A 23,863-nucleotide genomic window follows, 5' to 3' on the forward strand; every position below is an offset into this window, starting at 1 on the left:
AAGAGTTGGCAGATGAGTGGAGTTTTTGATTAACTGTGCTAGTCTATGCACACTCAAGCTTCAGTGAGACTGTATATTGTCAGCCCGCTGTCTCCTGTGTGCTGAATTCTCATTTAATCTTTTGTATTTAACTGGAAATTCTGATTTCTCTTTCACTATGGAGTTTAAAATGAAGTTCAAATCAGACACAATTTACAGCATTATAAAGACTGTGTAATATTTTCTGTCTCTGTAAGTAGCTTTGAGATGGAATTACCTTTAATGTTGGTAACTTCTTGTATTCACATTTGCATTAATGCATTTTCTCTAACAAGATAAAAATATTTCTCCATGGAGCACATCTGTTTGGAGTTGTGCTCATGAATAATTTTGTCCCAGGTATCAAGTTCCTCCATTTCTGAAAATAAAGAAGTTAACTTCTGCTTTTTAAAGGGCAACTTGAATGTAATTGAATCATCCAGACACAGCTGAAGACTTAATGATTGCTAGGAAGATCAAAATTTAGATCACAACACGCAAAGATGAATAGATGCATCCTGAGCAAGGCAAACAAATATACAGCAAATTACGTATTCCCAAACCTATAAGCAGGAGACAAACAGTGCATCCTGCTCTTGTAATAACACTGTTGACTAAAGCAGTGCCTAGACAGCCATCGAGATGGGGAACCATTATCATAATCACAAACAAACGTAACAGGTTATACAGTTTCTGTTCTGCTTTGCTTGTGTACTAAAAGCGAAGTGAGGCTGTAGCACATGAGGACAGACATGTAATACAGAAATAGCCAACATTGCAAGGTGCAAATACGTCTCCAAGGTGCCTTGCTGGGTTTTATGTTCTTATTTCATCATTTGCAGTTTTGCTATCCTAAATATTGGATCTGTTCTTACAGTCCTTAGTTTTCATCAAGTTTCCATCTGGTCAGTGTGTCAAACTATCTGCTGGTGAAAACCAGCCTGTCTTAACTACAGTGTTTTACTGATTCATATTAGCTGGAGTACCCCCCAATACATTGCACAGAAACCTTTCCGAACCAGAACCAGATCTTACTTTTGTAGCATAACTGTGTCGACTATAGGAATTAATCCAATTTACAACCATGTAGAGGGTACCCTGCTCCTGACCCATGAACTTGTACCTCTTTATACTTGACCTCAGCTTGTCCCTATGACTGCAGTAAAGCATCTGTCTGATGAAGAACTATACGGCTTCATCTGCTGTGTTTGTATGTACAGTCTCCCTAGCTGCTACACATTTTCTCCGATAAAATCACTATGGAGCATTAACCCAGCAGTATGTGTTATTTAATAATTATTATATATTACACTTACTTAATAACTGTAATATATAGTCTCACTGCTCTGTCTTGAGACCTCTGTCTGTTGGTATTAGGCGTAACCTATTTGTAGGAATGCCATCTCTTTCAATTTTTATTTGTGTACAGGAATCCTCTAACCTATTATTTCAGTTCAGTTAAACTGAGCATAAAATCTAACTCAATACAACTTAAAACATCATAACAGAGCAATCTGTTAAGGTAAGTCATCTTCGTGGTATGATACTCCTGGAAAGGAAGGGAAAAGAAAGGAATAGCATGCACTGGGTTTTACCTGCCGTGTTTTGCATTCCTGAGTGCACGTTTCAGAGAAGCCTCTCAGCCTTTTTTCACTCCTTTTCATTATGATGGGTAATGGTAGCACTTATTGCCTCTGCCCTCTACTGCTTCTGAGCCATGTAGGACTCCAGTCAAAATTTATGATCTGGGTGTGCTACTGGGCTTTTGCTGCTGGTGTGGTTATGCAGCCTGATGCATTGACAATGTTTAAATGTGAGTGTTTACAACCTCTGTACATCCCACCAGCTGTTCTTTCTGCAGAAACCCCCAAGAGGTCTTTAGGGAGGTCACAACTGAAGAGGTTTGAAAACAGAATTTCCACTGGCCTTTGTAGGAATGGTGCCATTTACAACTGTTTCTGGCAGAATGCCCCTCTGAGCCCAACAGAACCAGGAGAAAGCAATGAAGTGTGGCTGAAATCTTTCTTTCATTGCCGTGGGGATCACCCAAGTTTTCAGCTAGAGATGAGGAATTAAAGAAAATACATTCCAAAGCCAGTTCATTTCATCTATGTTGGGATTAAAAAGGTATTAAAAGGTCTGTCTCCTACTACCAAAGCTTGATATGCATGATCCATTTGCTTTTAACAGTCAGCCTGTCTATTCTGAAAGGTGTCTGAACCATTAAATGGTGCAGAAAAGAGAGTGAAAAAAGGACAACGAGTAAAAATCCCACACACTTCAAGGTAACAAAGGCTCTCATTTGCTGCTGTTGAACACCATCTAACATTTCCAGCATGCCAGAATGCAGTGATTTTTTAGGTGTATTTCAAAGTGACTGAGCCTATTTCAGGGTGCACCCTCCAATGCTTGGGGACCCTGAACTCTGGTAACAGCTTTCTTAACTGGAGATCATCCTTTCCTACCTTACTCTTTTTAAGTTATACCATCTAGTTGAAAATTCATCACTTTTTAAAGTTTTAAATAATTTAAGTATTTGTCTACTTAGAGTTTCTCTGCAAAGTCTGTGATTTTATACTCTAAATACCTATTTTAAAAAGAAAAAAAAACACATTTGAAGACTGCATTTTCTACAGTTCCCAATACTTTGGTTACTTTGCTCAACGCACTTTGAAGAGATTGATTTTCATAAACACTTTCTTGGAGCAGCAGTCCCCTCAAAAATATCCGTCGAATTAGTAAATGACATTGAACACCATGGATGCATGCATTTTACATAAAATCTTGCTCTGAAAGTAAGGTGTCAAGACATCAAGACATCATAGCTGGCCATTTAGACTTTATCTAAAGCACTTGGAAAGAAAGAGGCATCTCTTTTCAGATTGAGAAAAAGGCCTTTAGTGAAGACTTTGTAGAGGAAAATATTGATACATTCAAAAGGTGGTGCATTCCACCTGCCTTACATACTAATGTTAGCCTAATATGAAAGGACTGCTTCCCCTTCACTTAAAATAAAATAATAATAATAAAAAAAAAGGCTGCAAAGCAAAGGTGAGTGAAACCCAGTCACAGAGAGTGTTTTGTGATAACTGGTGCCAACACAAGCCGCCCTGCCACCGCTCCCAGGAGGCCAGGTCAACTGGGGCAAGACTCTCAGGGCTGACAGCTACAGAGGGATTTTAGGTCACTTTTTGACAGCTGACAGTGACTTACTAGCCCACGTGAAAGCCATATCTGGTCCAAGTTTGGACTGGTTAACTTGGCTGGAAAACACTCAGATACAGAGGAGAGTAATTTTGTGTCGAAAAAAAATGCCCTGGAAATACTCCTGAGTAAAAGCTTGTGTCAACATTGCAGTAAAACCATGGGAGATCCAAGGTTTGCTAAGTATCCAATCCTCATGAAATCCTTCAAAGCACAAGACAGGATTTCTCATAAGGTTCATAATTCCAAAGGATTAGTGAGCCTGAGGCACTTCTCAAGCCCTGTTCATAATTATCAAAATATCACATCCCATATTCTGAATTCTGAAAGGAAATGTTAGTGTCTGTGGGTTCAGAATTGTTTTCTGTACATTGTACTGTGGGACACAGTCATTTTACTAACTGAATTTGAAATTTTAGTACTCTTATTTGTCTTAAAATATATAATTTTTTATATTTCTGTTCCAGCACCCAGAACAAACACAAAATATCACAGTAATCTGTATGAACAAAATATATTGAAAAACCAGAGCCTAACAAATAGAATCATAGAATCATTTAGGTTAGAAAAATCCTTTAAGATCATCTAGTCCAACCGTTAACCCAGCACTGCCAAGTCCACCACTGAGCCACGTCCCTAAGTGCTACATCTACACTTCTTTTAAATACTTCCAGGGATGGTGACTCAACCACTTCCCTGTGCAGCCTGTTCCAATGCTTAACACACCTTTCAGTGAAGAAATTTTTCATAATATCCAACCTAAAACTCCCCTGGCACAGCCTGAGGCCATTTCCTTTTGTCCTGTTGTCTGTTACATGAAAAAAAGAGACCCACCTTGATACAATCTCCTCTCAGTCAGTTGTAGAGAGCAATAAGGTCTCCCTTGAGCCTTCTTTTCTCCAGACTAAACAACCCCAGTTCTCTCAGTCTCTCCTCATAAGACTTGTTACATACATACATACATAAATACAGTGAATACAACCTATATCCTATCATAAAGCCTGTTTCGCTGTACTGTATTACTCATGCTAGTACAGTCTGGGCAAAACTGTTTCAAGCACCACATGCTTTAGAGTCATAAACAGGTAGACAATTAATTCACAAGGGATCTAAAATTGTGGTCATATTTTGGAGGAAAGGCTATGATATGTACATTCAGTGTCCAGACTCTTGAAAACCAAATTCTCTAATGACAGAAATGGGTCCCTGAAGTCCACAAAAAATGTACTTATGTATCTTGGGTTAAATCAGATCTCTGTTTACAAAGCAAATAAATTATCTTGACATATAATTTTAGTGTTAAGTGCTTGAAGGCACTTTGTTTTGTGACTGGATAATATGTAAAAGAAACCAAATTAGACTCATCCTAGATGTTTAGTTTAATTTATTTTGGTATCCTTTTAGATGTGAAGAAATATGTTTAGATTTCAAAACAGAAAATTCCTTTGAGCTGAGGAATATGATCTTTTGTATTGCAGCTATCTGAGAGGGAGACACTACAGTCTTAAAAACTTCTTTTTAAATCTTTTCTTTAGGACTGGTTTCAATGTACTTTCTTTCTCTGGAACATTCTGCTTCTAATGAATCATCATTTTCCAATGGAAAAAAGAATCAGCGTTAATTTCTTAATCAGCTCCATGAAAAAACCCTAGCCAATAAGTTCCGCTGCTCACAACAGCCATGGCCCCCACTGCACACGTTGTTTAAGGTCAGATTAATTCAGTGAGGCATTTCATCACCTGGCCTGAACCAGCAGAGTTTCCCTGCAGACAACAGGGACATACTGACTTACAGTTGCTGAGAGTGTCCATGTAAATTTTCCAAGTTTGCCATGGCACTTTTCTAGCTCCACCCCTTCTGATGATTTATGTGAATGATGCTCCCCTAGACAGGTCTTCATTGTGGTCAGAATGGAATACAAGTAACAAATAATTTCTGCGATATGAGACCCACCGTAAAATCTCACATGGATTAAACAACTCACACAATGGGTCAGACCAAAGATCTGCTTCCCAGTCCTCCCCTACCTCCAGCAACAACCCACAGCAGATGCTTTGAGCTGAGGGCAAAGATTGTCATTCAACAGATATGTATCTCCCTTCCTGGCTTTCCAAGAAAACCACCACGAGGCCTTTCTTGTGCTTTGGAAATTCCTTCCATAATGTTAAAAGCAGATGATGCATAATATGCTAAGGAAACAGATAAAATGTCTTTGCAGTTCTGACAGAAAGTGTATCTCCTGCCTGCCTTTAGTCTTTGTTTATTTCTGTTCTGTTAAAAGGCTGGAGCTTGGCAGCTGTGGCAAAAAAGTGTCTGCCTGCTCTGGGCAGCTGGAACCCCTGGGAATGGAGGGGATCTTCCACCTTGGAAACAGCCAGACCTTTGTAGCTGGAGGAACCGTTTGGAGAGTGGGGCAGAGAAAGCAGACAGAGGGCAGGGACCCTGATACACCACCAGAAACTAGGCAGCCTCTGTAAAGAGCAAAGAGCAAAGCCCAGGTCTCCAGATTTGAAGGAAAGTCAATTTTCTTGACAGGTCCAGAGAAGACTGTGTGTTACTATTGCAAAATAATTGAGAATTTAAAGTTTCTTTTACCCTGAGCATTTTTGCAGAGAAAATAAGAATTTCTCTGCAAAACACCTACCTCTGAAGCAGTTCCATCTGTAGGTGGGAATGAAATGTGATCTGTTTAAAAATAACTTTAAAATGAAAAGGTGTTTTAAAGGTAGATTTGAAGCCAATGTTGCTTTAAAGTAAAATTGCAAAAATAAGAAAGTATTGGCTTAATGGAACTTGGCTAACTCCCTTCATCTAATGAAAGGTGATGGGCAACCTCTAAAGTTACAATATTTGGCTTATCTCGTCAATGAAGGAGCACCGGGATAGTGCTGTTCAACAGCATGTGAACCTTCTGGGAAGCAATTCACTTGAGTATGTGGACACCAACTGAAAATAAAAGATGATATGGTGGTACCTGAAACATTTTGACCACTTGATCATAAAAAAAAAAATCCAAAAAGAAAAAAAAAAAAGGAAAAATATACTTCAGAATAAAAGAAAACTTAGCAAAATTAGTTTAAAATTATTAGATGGAAAATAGCTATTTCTTTTCTAAACCCCTCTGAAATTTTGTTTTGTTCAGGAAGAAATTATTAAGAGGGGATATCTTAAACATGTATGAAGTAAAGAATCTAGAAAGAAAATTCCAGTTCCTCACAAGCATCTCTTGGGCTCAAAATTTCAGACGACTCAAAGGTTTGTACATACATATATATGCATTACAGGAGCATTCACGGATATACTACTTAACACAGGATCCCCTGGAAAGGGAATTAAATCTTTGGAAAAACTAAGACAACCTTTAGTTTGTAGGAAAGAGAAGGAAACTTAAACAGCTTTACTGTATTCCTTTTGCCTATTGCTGGGTACACTACCATATTTTAATAATATTTCATAGTGGGCACTGGTCAACAGTGGTGTCATATGGATCGGTTGGCATAGTCCTGATCTAAACCAGCAGTTTTCACCTTCCATTCAAGACCTGATCGGGAGCTTCCTAAATTTGACTCATCTTTGCATAATTCTACTGCTTAAATATTTTCTGTATTGGAAGACAATTCTTCATCAAGTTGATATTTTTATTCTGTGGATTAAATTCTACTCTTCAAGGCAGCTGGCATGATGCCAGCGGCTGACTGGGTCTTCAGACTGCAATTGCATCACATTCGAGTAGTGAAGCACTCCCTATCATTCCTCAACAAGCACGGCACAGTCATTATTTGGGATTCCGCAAAATACGTTTTTTCTTCCATTTAATTTTTAGCTTTCTTTTTATTTATTTTTTTCTGGTTTATGAACAACTTTTTACTGGTTCCCACATTTCACTTCAATATTTGAAGTCTGCATCAGGTTTCTTGTACTTCAGTTTAGACTGGTTTCTGGTTTCACCAGTTTGGACCTTTTCATTTCCATCCAATGAAAGAGAATGAATTCAATGAATAGTAGAATAAAATACACTTCAGACATGTAGTTTGAACTATTTAAAAATGAGCTTTACATGGATTAATTACATTGGCTTCACAGACACATGACAGTATTTTTTACTCGCCTGTAGCAAAACAAATTTCACATCTCATCAGCTCATCCCCAGATGCAGCTTCATGCTAGGAAGTGATCAGCCTGAAGCCTTCAGGTCTGTTCATTGTTACTTCAGGAGTCCATCAGGAAGTGCAGGCAGGGCACTTTTATTCAGATTCATTCCTATGATTATGTTGTTGCTGCTCCAGGTGATTCAGGTGTGATACAGTCCGTTCTTTTATATGCGCTGGATCATAAGTGCCAAGATAAAAGATTCTTCATTCTCTCCTAACACTTCTTTAAGTTAATTTTCCCCTCATTTTAACTTACCTTAATGGCCAACCAGATGTCAAACGAGTAGGGAGGGAGGGAGGGAGGAAGGACACGTAGATCTCTCTTCTTACTTTAATGTATCTTGGCACCAATTATTTGACAAAACAGCAGTATCTGAAAAGTAAAAACTGGTTGTTTACCTCTTCACCACGTTTCAGTATGATCAATTATTTAACATCTGAGAGAGAGGCACAGAGGGTACACAGGTTAAGAGATAACCTACCCTTGGGGACAGCATGCCTGAATATAGTAAAAGCAGTAAAATTAACACAAACTTCTCCCTGAAGAAGTATGCTGTTGTACTGAAAAGTGACAGCAAATATCCTGGCCTGGGATTCCTGCTCTGGTGAAGATCATGAAGATAGGAAACTGAGATCCTCAGCTGCTGTAAAATAGCACAATACTACTCACTGTCTCCGTCTCTCTTGCTCTCAAGCTTTCTGTTCTACCAATTAATTACTTTTTCCCAACATTCTCCCAAATTCTCCCTGTACACTGTATCAAATCATTTTCCTGACTACACCAATAAGTTTAAAGCTCTTTTAAAAGTTAGTAAATTGTTCCTTGTAAAATAAGACTTGAAATCCATGCTTTTAAAATAGTTGACTATCAAATTTTATTGGTTTACAATTTCAGTAAGTTTTGCAAACATAGAAAAAAGTTTTATGGAGGACTGTTAAAAAAAAAGTGAACTTTTTATTCCCCTAGAACCACAGCCCGCTTAAACGGTGGGTTAGATGTCATACTGAGTAGTAAGGCAACATTATGCTTGACTTCCTTGAGTTCCTTTAAGACTCTTCGATGGGGACTATCTGCCCTGACAACTTGTGATTTACTAGTAATTTTCTCAGTTCCTTCTAAAACTTCTTATTTGGATGGGTGAATTTAAGATGATCCCTAAGGTTTCATCCCTTAATTAAGAAAAGGAGAGAGAGAGAGAGAAATCAGTGTGGGAACATCCCTCAGCTTTTCTGAAACAAATACTGATGTAAAGAATTTACGTTTGTGTTGTGGTCATATCTTCCCCAAGTACTCCTTTTACACTCCAGTCATCCAATAACCCAATACTCTCCTTGGCAGGCATCCTGCTTCTGATGTGTTCAGAACATTTATTTTTGGTTTTATTGCCTTAAGTGAGGTTCTTCTAAATTGTTTTTGGCCTGCCTTATTATGGTTTTACATTTAATTCATCCATTTATTCTGTGAACTACTTCATTTTCCATTGACTTATCCCTGAACTTACTGATAGCTTATGAGGCAGCAGTAAAACCGAAGGACTTGCAGGTCATTTCTATATGCACAAAGTAGAAAAAGCAGAGTGACATTATTTTCTTACTGTAATTTACACACTTTGCTTGGAACAATAAACATGTAACTAATCTGTCATCCTTTTGTTCAGAGATAGAAGCATAGTATAATTCATCTTAGAGGAGACCCTGGGAGGTCCCCAACAGCAGGGTCAGCACTGAGGTCAGAACAGTCTGCTCAGGATTTTTGTTCAGTCAGGTTTTCAAAACTCCAAGCATGGCAACTGCACAACCTCTCTGGGCAACCTGTGCTGCTGCCTGACTGTCCTCATGATGAAAATATTTTTCCCTCTATACAGTTACAACATCCCCTGTCCCCTGTCCTCCTGTCATGGAACTTGATAACCTCCTTGTAGTCAATGGCAAGCTGCTAATATGTCCCTCCCAGCAAAACTGTCGCTTCTCCAGGCTGAATGAGTCCAGTTCCTTAAGCCTCTTCCCCTAAGGCATGTGGTCTAGCCCTTTGAGCATCTTGGTGGCCTCCACTGAACTGTCTCAAGGTTTCCAATATCTTTCTTATATTGGACAACTCAGAACTGTCCAGTCATTCTTGAACTAAGCATTCCTCTCTTGCCTCTGCAAACTGCTGGCTTCTGCCACTCTCTTTCAACAGTCAACCACAATTTTTGGTGTCTGAATGCTGTTCCCTTTCTCCCAATGCAGCTTCTAAGTATTCCACAATCTTAGCCAAAAAGAGCCATGGAATTTATGGCTATGTCTAAACTATGGGAGCTACTAGTGTGTCCAAGTTATGTTGTCAACATTCCTTTTTAATGAGAGAGATGGATTGTGCATCAGGCACTCTCTCTCATCCTGATTTCTGCAGGAAAAAGCAAGGAACACGTGGACAGTGAGTTGCCATATGATGTAGTTCAGTGGATTAGTGTAGGTACTACCCATATGATGTGAAAGGGAGTGGGGACTGTTATTCCCCGTGTGCAGCTGCTGAAAGTACAACTCCAAAAGGTCTAAAGAATAAAAACGTCAAAACAGGACGTTAACTACTTACTAACATCCCTGTAAAGCTTTGCAAAGCAGTCATGGCATTGTTTCCTGGTTTTATTTCAAAATTTTAATCATAGCTTTAAGGTGTGACCGCCAAAAGTGAAGTGCCTTCCCCAGACAATCCTACTGATGAGTCTGTTTCCCTTTTATTGTGAAGGGCACAAAAGCAATGATCACACTTTCTTAGGAGCTCACATGTTCCTGCTGATAATTCTTCACAGAACTCTGACTACAAGAGGAATTATTCGTGCAAGAGGATCTTTCTTTAGTGCAAATGTCATTTTCAACAACAAAGAACTAATTAGGGCATTTAATCTGATGCCAAAAGCAAAAGTGTAATCTCTCCTTCCCATGTTGTTTTGTGAGGATGGTGTTTCAGGAAGTCCAGTGAAGTCACTCCTAGAGAAAGGGCCTGAGGGAAAAGTTCCTAGGTCCTCAACAAAGAGGAGAAAGAAAAACTGGAAGCAAAAGATTAGAAAAGAGTAAGAGGTGATTTCATGTAGATGATACTGGAACGGAATTGGCCAGTGTCTGTTTTCATTTAAACTCCATTGAATCAGTAACAGATCACTGTGCTCTTTATGATACATACGACTTTTGCTCCTTCGTGTCCTTGCATCCCATCCCCTCCTTAACTCATCAGGACATTCTTCCCAGTGTTGATGTAACCATGAGTGAAGCTCCTCTTTCACAGGACGTAGGCTACATGTCCCAGTGCTTTACATTGTGTTCAAAGTGATGAACAAAACCTGTTTCTGGATAGATGAAAGTCAAATATGTGCTTACAAGGGACATTTTGTGTTGTCCAAATGCCTGACAGTTCCTTCCAATAATGAAAGTTCACACTGAAAAAATCTCATCTACAAACATTTTTTTCTTGAGTATACTTTGAAAATGCTGAAATTAGAGTAAATATTGGTTGGCTTTTGACTTCCAGTTTTCTGGCTTTTTCTCTGACATTTTTCTCGTGATTTGTAGAAGTTATTTTTATAGATGCCAACTATTAGAGCAAGTCACGCAAACTGTATATATAACTAAAGTGCTGTCTTCACAGTATCAGTGAGATGTTTGCTGTATCTTTATTATGTTGGAAATGTACTGGAGTCCAAACATCCTTTTAAATTCCAATTTACTAAGTTTTTTTCCAATTTTTTATATGCAATTTTCTTACAAAAATCAGAAGAAAAGTATTTCAAAGCCAAATCACTAAGAACAAGACGGAGTGGACAGGGCAGTATCAGCAAATGATACTGGGATTTTCACTCATTTCATCCTTATTGGAACCCAAAGGATAGAAACATCACCTCTGAGACCCACCTACAATGAACTTGAAGGCTCAGTTATTTACTGGACACTTGTCTTCCCTAAAATGGGTTTCCTGTTCTCACATCACAGTGTTCCTGATACTAGTAGCTTAAACGGCTCCTCTTTGCTTCCAGCCATTCCACAGGATTACACAAACACAGAACAGCTGAGGCTGGAAAGCACCCCTGGAGATCATCTAGTCTTACCCCACTTCTCAAAGCATAGTCATCTAGAGCACACTGCTAAGGACTGTGTCCAGTTGGGTTTTGAATATCTCCAATGATGAGACTTCACAACTTCTCTGGGCAGCGAGTGCCCATGCTTGGTCACCCTTAAGAGAAAAGAAAAAATTTATTATATTTAAATGAAATTTCACGCGTTTCAGTTTGTGCCCATCATCTCTTTTTCTTTCACTGAGCAACACTGAGAAGAGTCTGACTCCATTTTCTTTACTCCCCCTCATCAAATATTTATAGACACTGATATAACCCCCCTGAAGCTTCTCTTCTGCATGCTGAACAGTCCCTGCTCTCACACCATCTCCTTGCATGTCAGATGCTCCAGTCCCTTCATGGTCCTTCTCTGGACTTGCTCCAGTATGCCCAGGTCTCTCTTGTACTGGGTAGCCCAGCACTGGACAGTGAAGTCCAGATGTGTCTCACCAATACCGAGCAGAGAAGGGTCACCTGCTTTGACCTGCTGGCCACGCTCTGCCTGATGCAGGCCAGGAAGCTGTTGGCCTTCCATGATGCAAGGGTATACTCCTCCTCACTGTTCCTTCCTCCCGTGCAGACACTGAAGATGTACAAAAATAACTGCAAACAGGCCAAAGTGGTGAGTCAATACCTCACCTACTTCTAGAACCAAGGCATGTCCAAGTACTGAGACATCCACTTGGTGAATCACTTATTTCTAAAAAGAACTACGTCACAAGGAACTGTAAGCATTTTTTAAAGACATAGCTGCTTATTCAGCACTGCTGATAAGAAAATTTCCTTCGGAACTGGCAGTTGATGCAATGTTACAGACACTATAAATTACCTTTACCTCCCAAACCCCCCTAGCTTTCGGTGCCAGTCTCTCACGCGGGTCTAGCCCACAGTGCCATCTAGTGGCAGAGCTGGATATGACCATGTCCATTACAAAAGCGCCCCTAGCCATCCACACCGCTCAGCAATCTCAGTAGAGATAAAATTGTATGAAACACCCTCTTATGCTTGGAAATAGTACCATGTGGGACAGCATGAGAAGAACTCACCTTGTCAGGGCCTGAGAGGAGTTAGACAGCCCTGACGATGAAATTGCCTCTCCAGTATGCTTCATAAGGATGATTACTAATTACTTTTCCCAAAGATGACCCGTTCTCTGCTGCTCTGGAAAAAATAAGTGAATCTAACCGGGCAGAGTTACAAGAAACATTTCTTAAACACTTTTTGAAGACAACCAGGAGAGCCTGATTTCTTACAAGATGCAAAACCAGCAGTAATTCTGACACAGTCTTCTTTAGAAACTGTTTCCAGAATATCTGACATTCATCTCGGGCATCTGATTATTGCTGTTTAGGTAAATTTACAGGATCACCAAACCAGAATGAACACTGGACAGTATATTCACACTGTACTCAAATTATATGTGCTCCCAGTTAATTTATGTGTTGAACAAGAACACAGTAACGTGGATGGTTTTGATGACAAAAAAGTGGAATAGTAACGTATTGTAACACAGAATGAATACCCAAATTCTTGCATTGACTAGCTTCACGTATCTACAATGTCAATCTAGAATCAGCCTGTGCAAAGATTTTTGGATATTCTATTGTGATTCTTTATACATTATAAAGTGGTCAAATAAATTAAAACACATGAATTTAAATTTAAAGAAAGGCAAAAACCCACCCCAACTTCCACAAAGATCATACCCACGAACTATTCCTCAGGCAAACTGCAGTCCATATTAACAGCAATTACTGTTGTGAAGCTGTTCAAATAAGTAACACTGACTTTATTCTTTGACTTTCTAAAACACGTTAGTGAAATGTCTTTCTGATTGTATCAAACCTACTGAAAGTGAAAAAAACCCTGTCCTATTGCTTTCTAGGCATCTTACATTGAAGGTCATGAGAACTAGAAATAAGAAATCTAGATTGCAGAGAGGCATTTCTTGAAACATGTCAATTTAGTGAGCTCTGCTATAAGCAGCTTCAGTGGTTGAAATGAAAAGAATCTACAGGGAATGGTGCTGAGTTATGCAGCCTCACACTCAGAAGGCAACGTGCTGCGTTGAAGGAGGATGGCCTCTCAAGCAGCACAGTTTCCAAAGAAGCTTCTAATATGTGAAGAACTCAAGTGCACTCATGAAGTTGTACACCTTCGCAGGAGAATGCAGCATAAGGACTCACAACTTGTTTTCTCAGATGTGAACTACTCTTTATATGTCTTCAGACTCTTCTACGTCTAGTTGCTTATTCACACCTTTTGCTTTCAAAGGATTAAAAAATGTAAAAATTGAAAGTATTAAAATGTTTATGTAAACTTTCATACAAGAATTTCTAGCCCTAGTCAAGCCTGCATATTTTTAGTATGGTAATTGATATTAAGTATAATTTACGTAAACTCATTTTTGTTGGCAAAAGACAGTCAGCTTAAGAGGTCTTATAATGATTTAAATCTGATGCTTTTGAGCATGGAGTTCAGTTTTTTTACCCCCTTCAGCTCTAACAATTATCTAGCTGTTTTGGAGAGATCACTGCTCTTCTAAGTAATGTTCTCTGAAAGCTGAAATAAAGAAATGGAGGAGGAAAGACTAAATCTGCATAACCAGTTCCATTTGTACTCAGCATAACTTAGATCCCTTCCACTGCAGCATTTGGATTTCAGTGAAATTGTAAAAATATTCTGGAAAAAAACCCAACTTAAACAATTCGAGGTATTCTATCACAATCATAGGTTATGTTTCTGAAAGGTAGTTTATCTCAAATGACAACTAAAAGTGAGTCTGACTCTTCAACAAACATGTGTTCTTCTGTTTTGGAACACAGTACACTTGCCCTGTGACAGTACACTTGCTGTGAACTTGCTACATGCACCAAACAGCACATCTTTGGGACAAGAGATGACAGCATCAATAGTTGGCAAGTACTTGACTGCTATAAAGTGTAAAAGGAAGAAATTGTTACTTTTTAATTATAAAGTAAATGCATTTGTAAAAAAAATAGTAATTCTATTTTAAACACTCAAGATATTACTGCACAAAGGTAATTATTTTCAAAGGTTTTGTTATTCTTTAAAGCTTTTTCACTTTGTATTCTTTCACTTTGATTTCTATTGATAACAATTTGCACTTGATCAATATTTCTCAAGCCTTCAAAAGAGGGGGTTTACAGGGTAGTAATGTGTGTTTTCTGAGATCTCTTTATAAAATATATAATTTATATATATATATATGTATATATATTATTTTTTTCCAAGTTCCTATGCCCTTGAAACTGAATTGCAGAACAGACTTGTTAAAATGCTAGTTAGACCATTAAGGTGTTTTTGATGTTTTTATTTCTTATGTTTCCTGATTCATAGTTCTGAATGGCCTATGCTTGTGATACAGCTGCACTTTGGTGGTAATAAACACTACAGTTCTGTCTTTTACTACCAAAAATATAATTCCTATGATATACAGTAGTAGTTACCTATAGTATCTTTCATTTAGATTACAACACTGTGTAGAAAGAAAGCATACTCTACAATGAATACAGCCAATAAATATCAATAAAAACATGACAAGTAATCTCTTTTTCCTCTTTAGGTCACCTGGGAGCCTTCTAAAATATCAGGGTTATGACTAGAGTCATGAGAAGGAAAGATCAGTGAATCACTTATTTTGACTAAGTATCAAACACACTGCTTAATACACTGGGAACACAACGTACAGCTCTCAAGTTTTTTATGATGATAATATTATGTCATTAAAAATCTACTGGATTTCAAGCTCTCAAACTACCTTGAGATTTACTTCAATCATTTTTTTATCCCATGCTAAAAAAAATGAGCACATCAAAGCCACCTAGGAAGAGAGCACCTTCTACATTTGTAATGTAGAACAGTCTAGATGAGCTCCCAAAGGACTTCTGCCCAAACAAAATTACAATTCAATGCTCTAGTTATAGCTAAACATTAAGAAGTTGGTTTTTTTCTTATCATTCATGGAAGGACTCAGAAAGAGCAGAAGCAAGCAGACAAGTTTGGTAATGTGGAAGGGCTCTAAACCAAGAGGTGAACCAAACAAAAGGGGATTTAATCAACGTGGCTAACAGTACTTTCTACTCACAAAAAGAAGGCTCCCTGACAGGAATACATGAATCCATGTCCTGAAGGCAAAACTCTTGATGGTGAGAGCTGAGAAATATTCTGCAATTCTGTACGTGAGGCAGTAGGAGGTGACAGATACAAGAGGTAATAAACCTCCAGAGCAGAGACAGGCCAGTTCTGATTTAAGATTAGGATATAGAGAAGTTATTAGTAAGAAATCGAATCAGTTCCTGACCCTGAAATAGAAATAAAGATAGTGTGGTAGGTCTGGAGGAGTCTGTTATATCTGCATTTTGTGATAAAGTCAGTATCTGTATATGAATAGAACCAGTAAAGACTTCCTGACTAAATATATAAAAAGAAGAGACTTGAAACCAGTGGCTCTAAATAATATTCATATTTACACTTGGCAGGATGGAAGGCATCTTTGAAGCTTACAATCAGGACAGGAAAAAAACCCTATCCATATCAAAACATGAAAATCCTTACAACATTCTACTAGTGTTTTATGTCAGGGTTTCTACAACCCATTACAGTAGATTTTTATTTCCCGTAACAAGCAAGACCGGTCAAACCCTCCTGCTACCTTTCTGGTTTCTACTTTCTATGCAAGATAGGTTAAAACATGATATCTATTTTCCAGACATTTTTCCCCTAAGGTAGTTATCTGAATATCTGTATTTCTCTACCTGTCCGCAAAAAAGAAGCTGGAATAGTAGTAGCCAGTAGATCCCTCAGTTGTGAGATATACAGAAGCTAAAAGGCAATCTGCTTTATGGAAGCATGCTGGATCCGAAAGGGAAGGTTGCAACATGGTCTTTAAAATGTGGCTAAGGGAATTGAAAGCACAGTTGCCCTCAGTAAAACTTGTTTCCTCTTCCAGTGTTGTCTTAACAAGAAAACCTAGTATGACAGATTACTTTCTCTGGAAAAGTCATGCTTTTTATCCTCACAGAACTTGTACATGCATTTATACGAATGCTTTCTGTTCTGTTGAAACTTTGCCATTTTCTTCCGAAATTTCTTCACAGACAACTGTTTTCTAAATTTGCTACATTTTTATTCTTCATGTATCAAGAAAGATGAGACAATTATCTGAAAAGTATCCAGTATCTCTATTCTGCTTTTAGATAGGATTCAATTTGAAAAATGTACGTGCATTCGTATCAATTATTTTAGAACATCTTTCTATTACAAGAAAAACTGAAATGGGAAACTTTCCAAATAGAAGACATAAGACTAGGTTTAAGGGATGAACAATATAGTGGAACAGAGGAAAAGACTTCCTTCAGGATGCTAACCTGGAGATGTGGTTAATCTTTTCTCTGCTTTCCTTCTCCCTCCCTCAAACCACCCATGAAAAATAGCAAGCAAGTGAAATATAGCCTTAATTTAAATACTACTTTAAAATAAACATAAAATCTATCCAAGATACCACAGCCAAGACATTTATTTTGCTTTCTAAGCACACCAAGAAAGTGTTTTTATTCTTTAGGCTTTTAAAAATATCTCAATGAGGTGACTCTGTAATTGCTGTTCAAAATTAAACATTTTCAGTTCTTATGCTGAGACTTCATTATTCTTCAGTAATGATGCTTCCTGCTGGATTTTGGGTTTCCTGCTTCTTTTGGGAGTCTTAACTGCACGCCAAAGCTACAGCAGCATCCCAACATGATACATCATGAATCAGTGAAATCTAACTTGAGTATCCTGCACTAAGAATAAGACTCCAGGGGTCATTTCACATCACAGACCAAAAGCATTGTTATATCCCGTTGTTAATCACTTAACAACTGGGTGAAACCCATTTACGTTTGTTTAAAGAATTGTCTATCTCCGGCATTTATGTGCACATTCTTACTGGAATTCAGTACAGTTTCATAAAATTTTTTTGTCAGTAACTTCTAGATAACAGCCATGATGGTAGTCTATCTGAACTTGTAACTCCACATTAAGTTTATGAAGCTCCTATTATTGAAAAGAAATACAAAGAAATATGATTACAAGTAAGACATCATTAAAACAGACTGAAATATTTATCATGATTTTTATATTCAAGTAAAACATTCCATTTCAATTACAACAGGTAAGTTTTATCATTTTATTTTATTAAGTAATAGAGGCATAAGAACAACAGTTCAAAAAGGATAATGAAACTAACCGATTAAAGAAAAAGCACTGACTTTGATTTTATATTCAATATTTATGGGCAAAACAGAAGAGATTTCAGCAATTTTGAGAAAGAAATACAGCACTTTACAATCTAAAGCAACAGTTTGCTGAATAGTGCCATGTTAACTTTTACAATATCCCACAAAGATACTATGAAGGTCTATTCAAATAGAATTAATTTTATATATCTTAAAAAAATAAATGGGAATTTATAAACTGTTTTTTTTAAAAACGTTTAAGGAAAGAATCTAAAGTTTTCTTTTAATAAGAAACAACCGAGATGTTGAAATGGTTAACTTCAAGAGTTAATTTAATGCAGTTTCAAGTTACTGATTTTTTAAAAATAAAGCAGCACCACATTGGATCCACTGGTCTTGGTTTCCTCCACAAGGTACATCAATATTTGTCACCACACGATCTCTCTCCATGCTAGCGTAGACTGGTAACGATATGCACTCCTCTGGAGAATATGGACCATATGCGCTCTGCCAACAAACAAGTACTTCGTTATCACTTAAGCAGAAAATGAAGCATGAGGAAGGAATAATCTCCAGTGATACGGTATCTGAAGGTAGATCCTAAGACACAGTTTAGACACCGCATGCTTGAACAGGTAACTCTTGGCCCAGGCTACAAAGAAGACGGATTACTAACAAAGCAGACTTCAGAAAATTTGTTATATTACTCCATAACTAAGCCTCTACTTTTTCCCTCCAGTTTGTTAAACTGAAAACACAAGACACTATATAATAGGGGTGATCCTATGAACTACACACCAAAACCTTCATTCAGCTAAACCCCCCCAAAACTACATGTCGAAAGCTTCTGCAAACCAGGGGCAAGGGAAGTGCTGAACAGTTCCCAGAGAGGAGAAGTGACCTGTACCGCAGGGGCAGGCTGGAGCCCTGGGGCAGGCAGTGCTCAGCATGCCCTCCCTGCCGCACGACCCTGCTGCTCCTCCTGTGCCGCAGCCCCAGCTGCAACCTGCGTCTGGGATACTGGCAAGTGGGGTACTGCAGGAACCACACCAAAGAAAAAAATCTTACCCCACACTTACCAGGCTACTTTATGGATTTAAACAGTGATTTCTAACGTAGGTGACTCCAAATATTAAAATTGTTCTCTGATACAGAGAAAGCTACTATACTGTACATTAGAGCCTCACAGGGTCCCCCCTTAATGCAGGATATTAAGAGGAACTTAGCATTAACCACAATTTAGTTAGAGCAGGACTTAAAAAGCCCCAGTTCCCTAATACTTCCCATATACTTCTAGCACTTCAAGACATGCAATCATATGTAAAAAGCTATATTATTAGTAAACAAATAAGTAGGTTTGATGACTTTTTTATGTTTGGGTTTTTTTAATTATTGTTTTTATATGCCTTTTATACTAATACTGATCACAGTCCCAATTGGGTTTCTTTGCCCCTTCTGGAAAACAGGACGTTTCCATTAAGTGCTTAAATAGGAAATTCTCAAGTTAACTTTAAGGATTCAGATTTGAACTGAGTGCTTTGAACTTCCAGCTGAATTAATTTAGTTTGTATTTTTCTACACATGTACCTTTCTACTGCACAATATTAGCAGTACTACTACTACAAATTACAATTGCATTGTAAACGCTGCTCAGGGAAGGCCCTTGGTTGGAACCATGGTTTTACCTCTCAGTCCGTATCCTGATGGGCAAGCAATGCTCTAGCCTGAGCACAGTAATCGCTCCTCTCTGTACTACAGTGTGTGCCTTGGACGTAGCTCCCTTCTAGGGCTTTGCACAGGGCATTGTCCCTATGTATGGCTATAGAACTGAGCTCAGACTCAGTCTAGACTTCTTAGAGCAGGTAATTTGGGTTTCAACCCATGATGTATTTATTGCGTGTAAATAATCTGGGGTTTGATTCAATTGATTTATTTTAAGCATGTTTTCTGTCACACTCAAAATATCCCTTTCTCTCAAGAGGAAAATGTCAGAAGATTTTCATGAAACAACAAACCAGCTCACTTGTCAGAAAGGAATTTGAAACAAAAACAGGGGTCTTTTTAATGCAAATCACATCAAATGTGAGTTAGGGAAGCTTCAATATTAGAAAATAACTGAAAACAGGAAAAAGGGAACATGCAAACAATAACTGTTTCAAGCACTTTGCCTTGTAATATCAAGTGTAAGCCATTTCTGAAGAATTTTGTTGTTCCTTTTGAAAATCAGCTTCCCATGTCTTTTGACCATCAGTGTTTAAATCCTTGCAGAAGGCCTGTGCACTCTACAAGTTGTATAGAACAACTTAATAATCACAAGTATGTCATCAGAACTCAGCTGTTCTCAGAAGGATTATATTTATTATCCCTTGGTTAACCCTACTGAAGAAGACAAAATGCTGGCCAATCTGTAAGGGAACTGTCAGTCAGAGAATTTAAGTTTTGCCAAAGCTGAGAGGCCAAAAGTTGGCCAGTTTGCTTTCAAGGACCTCTTTTTACACCTTTTTGGGTCAAATTAGCTGTTCTCACATCTTTCCCAACCCCACTGATGCTTTAAGGAATCACATTATTTCAGGGTTAAAACCATTCTGTGGAAGTCTTTTTGAACCACAAATCCTTATGTCCTTGGCTTGTGTACAGCCCAAAAACTCTCTTTGCCTAGACTGCCTCACACACAGCTCCACCCCCCTTAGTGACATCCTTCACAGCTTGGGATCTATCAGTGGATCAAAACTGTAAAGGATCTTCACAGGTTAATGAGAATAAGCATCATGTTAGTAGCTCAAAATACTCCAATTTGAGCACTGCAGCATTTTGAGGGGGTTCTCAGAGAAATCCTACATTTTTTGGGTTGGCTTCCCGCTGCACGCACACACAGACTCATAGACAGACAGACACACACACACACAAGAATTCATTTTATTTTACTTTGGTTGAAAATGACGTCAAAGCATTGCATTATAAATATACAGATTTTTGCTCACTAGATTTCCTAAGAGATATTTGTGGGGAAAAGAAAACAAATTAAAAACCTGAGAATCATAAGATAATATGTTCTACTTGATGCACTCTTCTCCTAAGGAGAGGAGAATGAGATAAGGGAAGTGCATAATGTCCCGACTCTGCCTTGCTTTCTGAGTACAGCGTTTGATTTTGGTCAATTTTTACAGTGAAGCTCATAGCAAAACAACTTAAGAGCAGAAAAATTCAGAAATGCTCTCCTTAGAGATACTATATATTTTAAATCGGGGCAGCTGACAAGTTTTAGTTTGCATTTGAAAATAATTATATTTTTTCCAACACAAAGATTTCAGTTGCTATTCATTTCGAATATGAAGTTAATTGGAAGAAGTTTAATTCCCTGATCATTGAACTATCTCACTTCTATGTTTTATAAAGCTCTCTGCTGATGTCACATATAACTTGCCAATCTTACCTTTGAAATGTAAAGAACATAGACTCATTCAGAAAAAACACTTAAGAATCTGTTTTGTCTCTAACACATGATGAATGTTTTTCAGGGCAAAGAGAGGATTACTTAGCAGTCCTGATTTTCAGTGTGTGTAAGATAAGCATTTGGTGCTACCATGTAAAACTGTGTATATTACCATCCTTCCCCACCCACCACTGAGTCTATATATTAAAGATGTTTGGCAATTCAGTGTTTATTGCATGCATCACTTTTCAAGTAAACTAGAAATTATTTCTCTGAACAAAACAAATCTTGTAAAATACTAAAGAGCTGGGAAAAAAATCTCACTGGTCAACTTTGTAATACATTTTGCAGTGGTTTGGTGGTGGGGTTTATTTATTTATTTATTTGCAGTATTTTCTTAACTATCAAAGCTGGGAGCAGTAGTACAGATGCCAGCTAGTATTTACTTGAGTGTTCAAAGCCTTAATCTTGACCACTATACTCCTAATGCTGCACTATAATATAATGCTATACTTCCAGTGCTACAAATAAAAAGGGGGGGGGGGGGGGGGGGGGGAAGAGTGATACAGTAGTGTGTTAGCAATCCTTGCACAACATCTATCACAATATACCACAGATCTCATGATTGCCATAATTTATTATAACAAATAAACTCAATTCTAACTGAAATTTCAACTACTTGGGTCCAGTGAATGTTTTAACATTCTTCGAACCAAATCTAGCCTTCTCAAAAGAACTCTGCAGAGTTCTCTAGGTTGCCAAATCACAAACTCCTCCAGTTAATAAATTCATTTTCTTGATGAGTTAATGTCTACAGGACAGGATAAAAGGTGACATTATTTTTCATTTTTTATAAACCGATAATTTGAGATTTATTGTGATAAAGAAGTGGGAAAAACTGCATCCACACCTGTTTCTCATTGTCTACATTTACATTTGATTTTTGGTGTAAAATCTGTATGTGGGGGGGTTTCTCACCTGTCTGTCCCAGAGTTAGAGGTCTAGGCTTTCTCTAGAGCCACATCTAGACAGACATTTATCCCAGTTAACCTTATGATGGGGTGGACTTCCTGAGATGCCTATCTTTTACTGAGACCAAAGAAGGAGCTAAGGCAACTAAGTCATACCAGGTAAAACTTTTAGACAGCTAAATTTAGATGAGATGAACTCTACCATAACCTTTCTTTTAGCTATAAGACTGTAAGCATATGAATTTGTAATTCATACACACTCTTGGATAAGTTCTATGCAACTTTTTCCTTTATTTTTCAGAGATTGCTACTATAATTTGAGAGAAGCAGTAAGAACTTGTACTGTTCAGATTACTTCACTTTCATCTTACATAGTTCTGCAAGCACTGGCATTTTTTTAAATTAGTGTAAGTAGGGGAAAGGCCTCCTTTGTGTACAGATCACATTATGTTTGCTATCCTTTTATTGCTGTTGCATTTAAATTTAATGTTTAAAATGCGAAAAAAATATATTCTAGGAAGAAACTCCCAAACTCATGTATATATTTACTAAATAAACTTTTGAAAATACGTTAATGTTTTTTAAAAGACAGGGAAGGAAAAGTATGAGTGAAATAAAGCCCTTGTTTTAATCTAAACAATAGTAGTTAACAAATATTGAGAAAATGATAGTAAGTTTGTTTTGCATAAAAGTAGTAACTGCTTTTCCTATTAAAGACAGGGGTTTTTATTTTGAAATGAGGAGGAAAACAGGTCAGCAATATCATACTGAAATGCTACTACACAGAAAAAAGCAAATTAAGGGTCTTGAAAGTTTAGGGCTTTTAATAATTTAGTACCTGTGGAATCCAGGCCATGTAACAAGGGAGAACAGATGACACACTGGGAGAATCATGCAGATTTTCTGAAAGTCGATTTCCATCAAAACTGCAACCTTCCAGTTGTAAGCCACTGATCTGCCATGGAAATATAAAATATTCAAACATATATAACAGACTTGAAATGTCAGTAATGATTACACTATGCTTTAATAAATACTGATCCTTTTACTGTGACCGAATTTTAAAAGAACAGGAAACTAATTATTGTAATGTTCTGTGTGAGAATAGGAAACGTGATTTAAAAGCAAGATCTGGACCATGATTCAATGTGAACTTCCTCTGATTTGGATTCACATTATTTTAACTGTTAGAGAAAAATACCTGTAAATGTCATCATTTATGAAACTGCAGTTGCCTGGCATTAGACTAATGGAAATACAATAGCAACAGCCAAGTACACAATCATTACAATGTCAGAAGAGAACAATCACTGAAAATAAGCATGACTTTCTGCTTGGAAGTCTCAGCACAGCTTTCAAAGAATGGAATGCACAATTACACAGCTTCTGCAGTGGCAAACAAAATATATTGAAATAATACGAAAGAAGATTTTATTTAACATAACTCAAGACTTCTTACCTAAACTATTGTTTGGAAACATTAAATAAGAATCCCATATGCTTCTATATGTAACTACACAATGCTTATATGTAACGTGGTTTAAGTGCTTTTTTTTTTTAATTAAGTACTTTCAGCCTCAGAAATCAACATTCCTTTTTTTTCTTCACTGAAGATCTGCATATATTAATGACAATGATATCTGTTCTGGATTTCTTCCAAGTAAAATTTTCAGTATCTGTTGATCATTTTATTTTCCCAGTACAAATAATTATAGTTTGCCAGTATAAATAATAATAACGATAATAATAGTCAGTTTGG

General features: G+C 37.6%; 1 protein-coding gene across 1 annotated transcript in view; it reads right to left on the bottom strand.

Moving 5' to 3' along the window:
- Window positions 1-17,637: 17,637 nt before the first annotated feature.
- The window catches only part of DYNC2H1 (dynein cytoplasmic 2 heavy chain 1), a 177,952-nt gene continuing 171,726 nt past the window's right edge, over window positions 17,638-23,863 (bottom strand). Inside the window, 2 exon segments of the mRNA XM_027777052.2 lie at window positions 17,638-18,207; window positions 22,943-23,059. Of these exon segments, the coding sequence (XP_027632853.2) occupies window positions 18,049-18,207; window positions 22,943-23,059 (276 nt within the window). The 3' untranslated portion in view covers window positions 17,638-18,048.

This window comes from Falco peregrinus, chromosome 4, assembly GCF_023634155.1.
Source record: "Falco peregrinus isolate bFalPer1 chromosome 4, bFalPer1.pri, whole genome shotgun sequence".
Classification (NCBI taxonomy): Eukaryota; Metazoa; Chordata; class Aves; order Falconiformes; family Falconidae; genus Falco; species Falco peregrinus.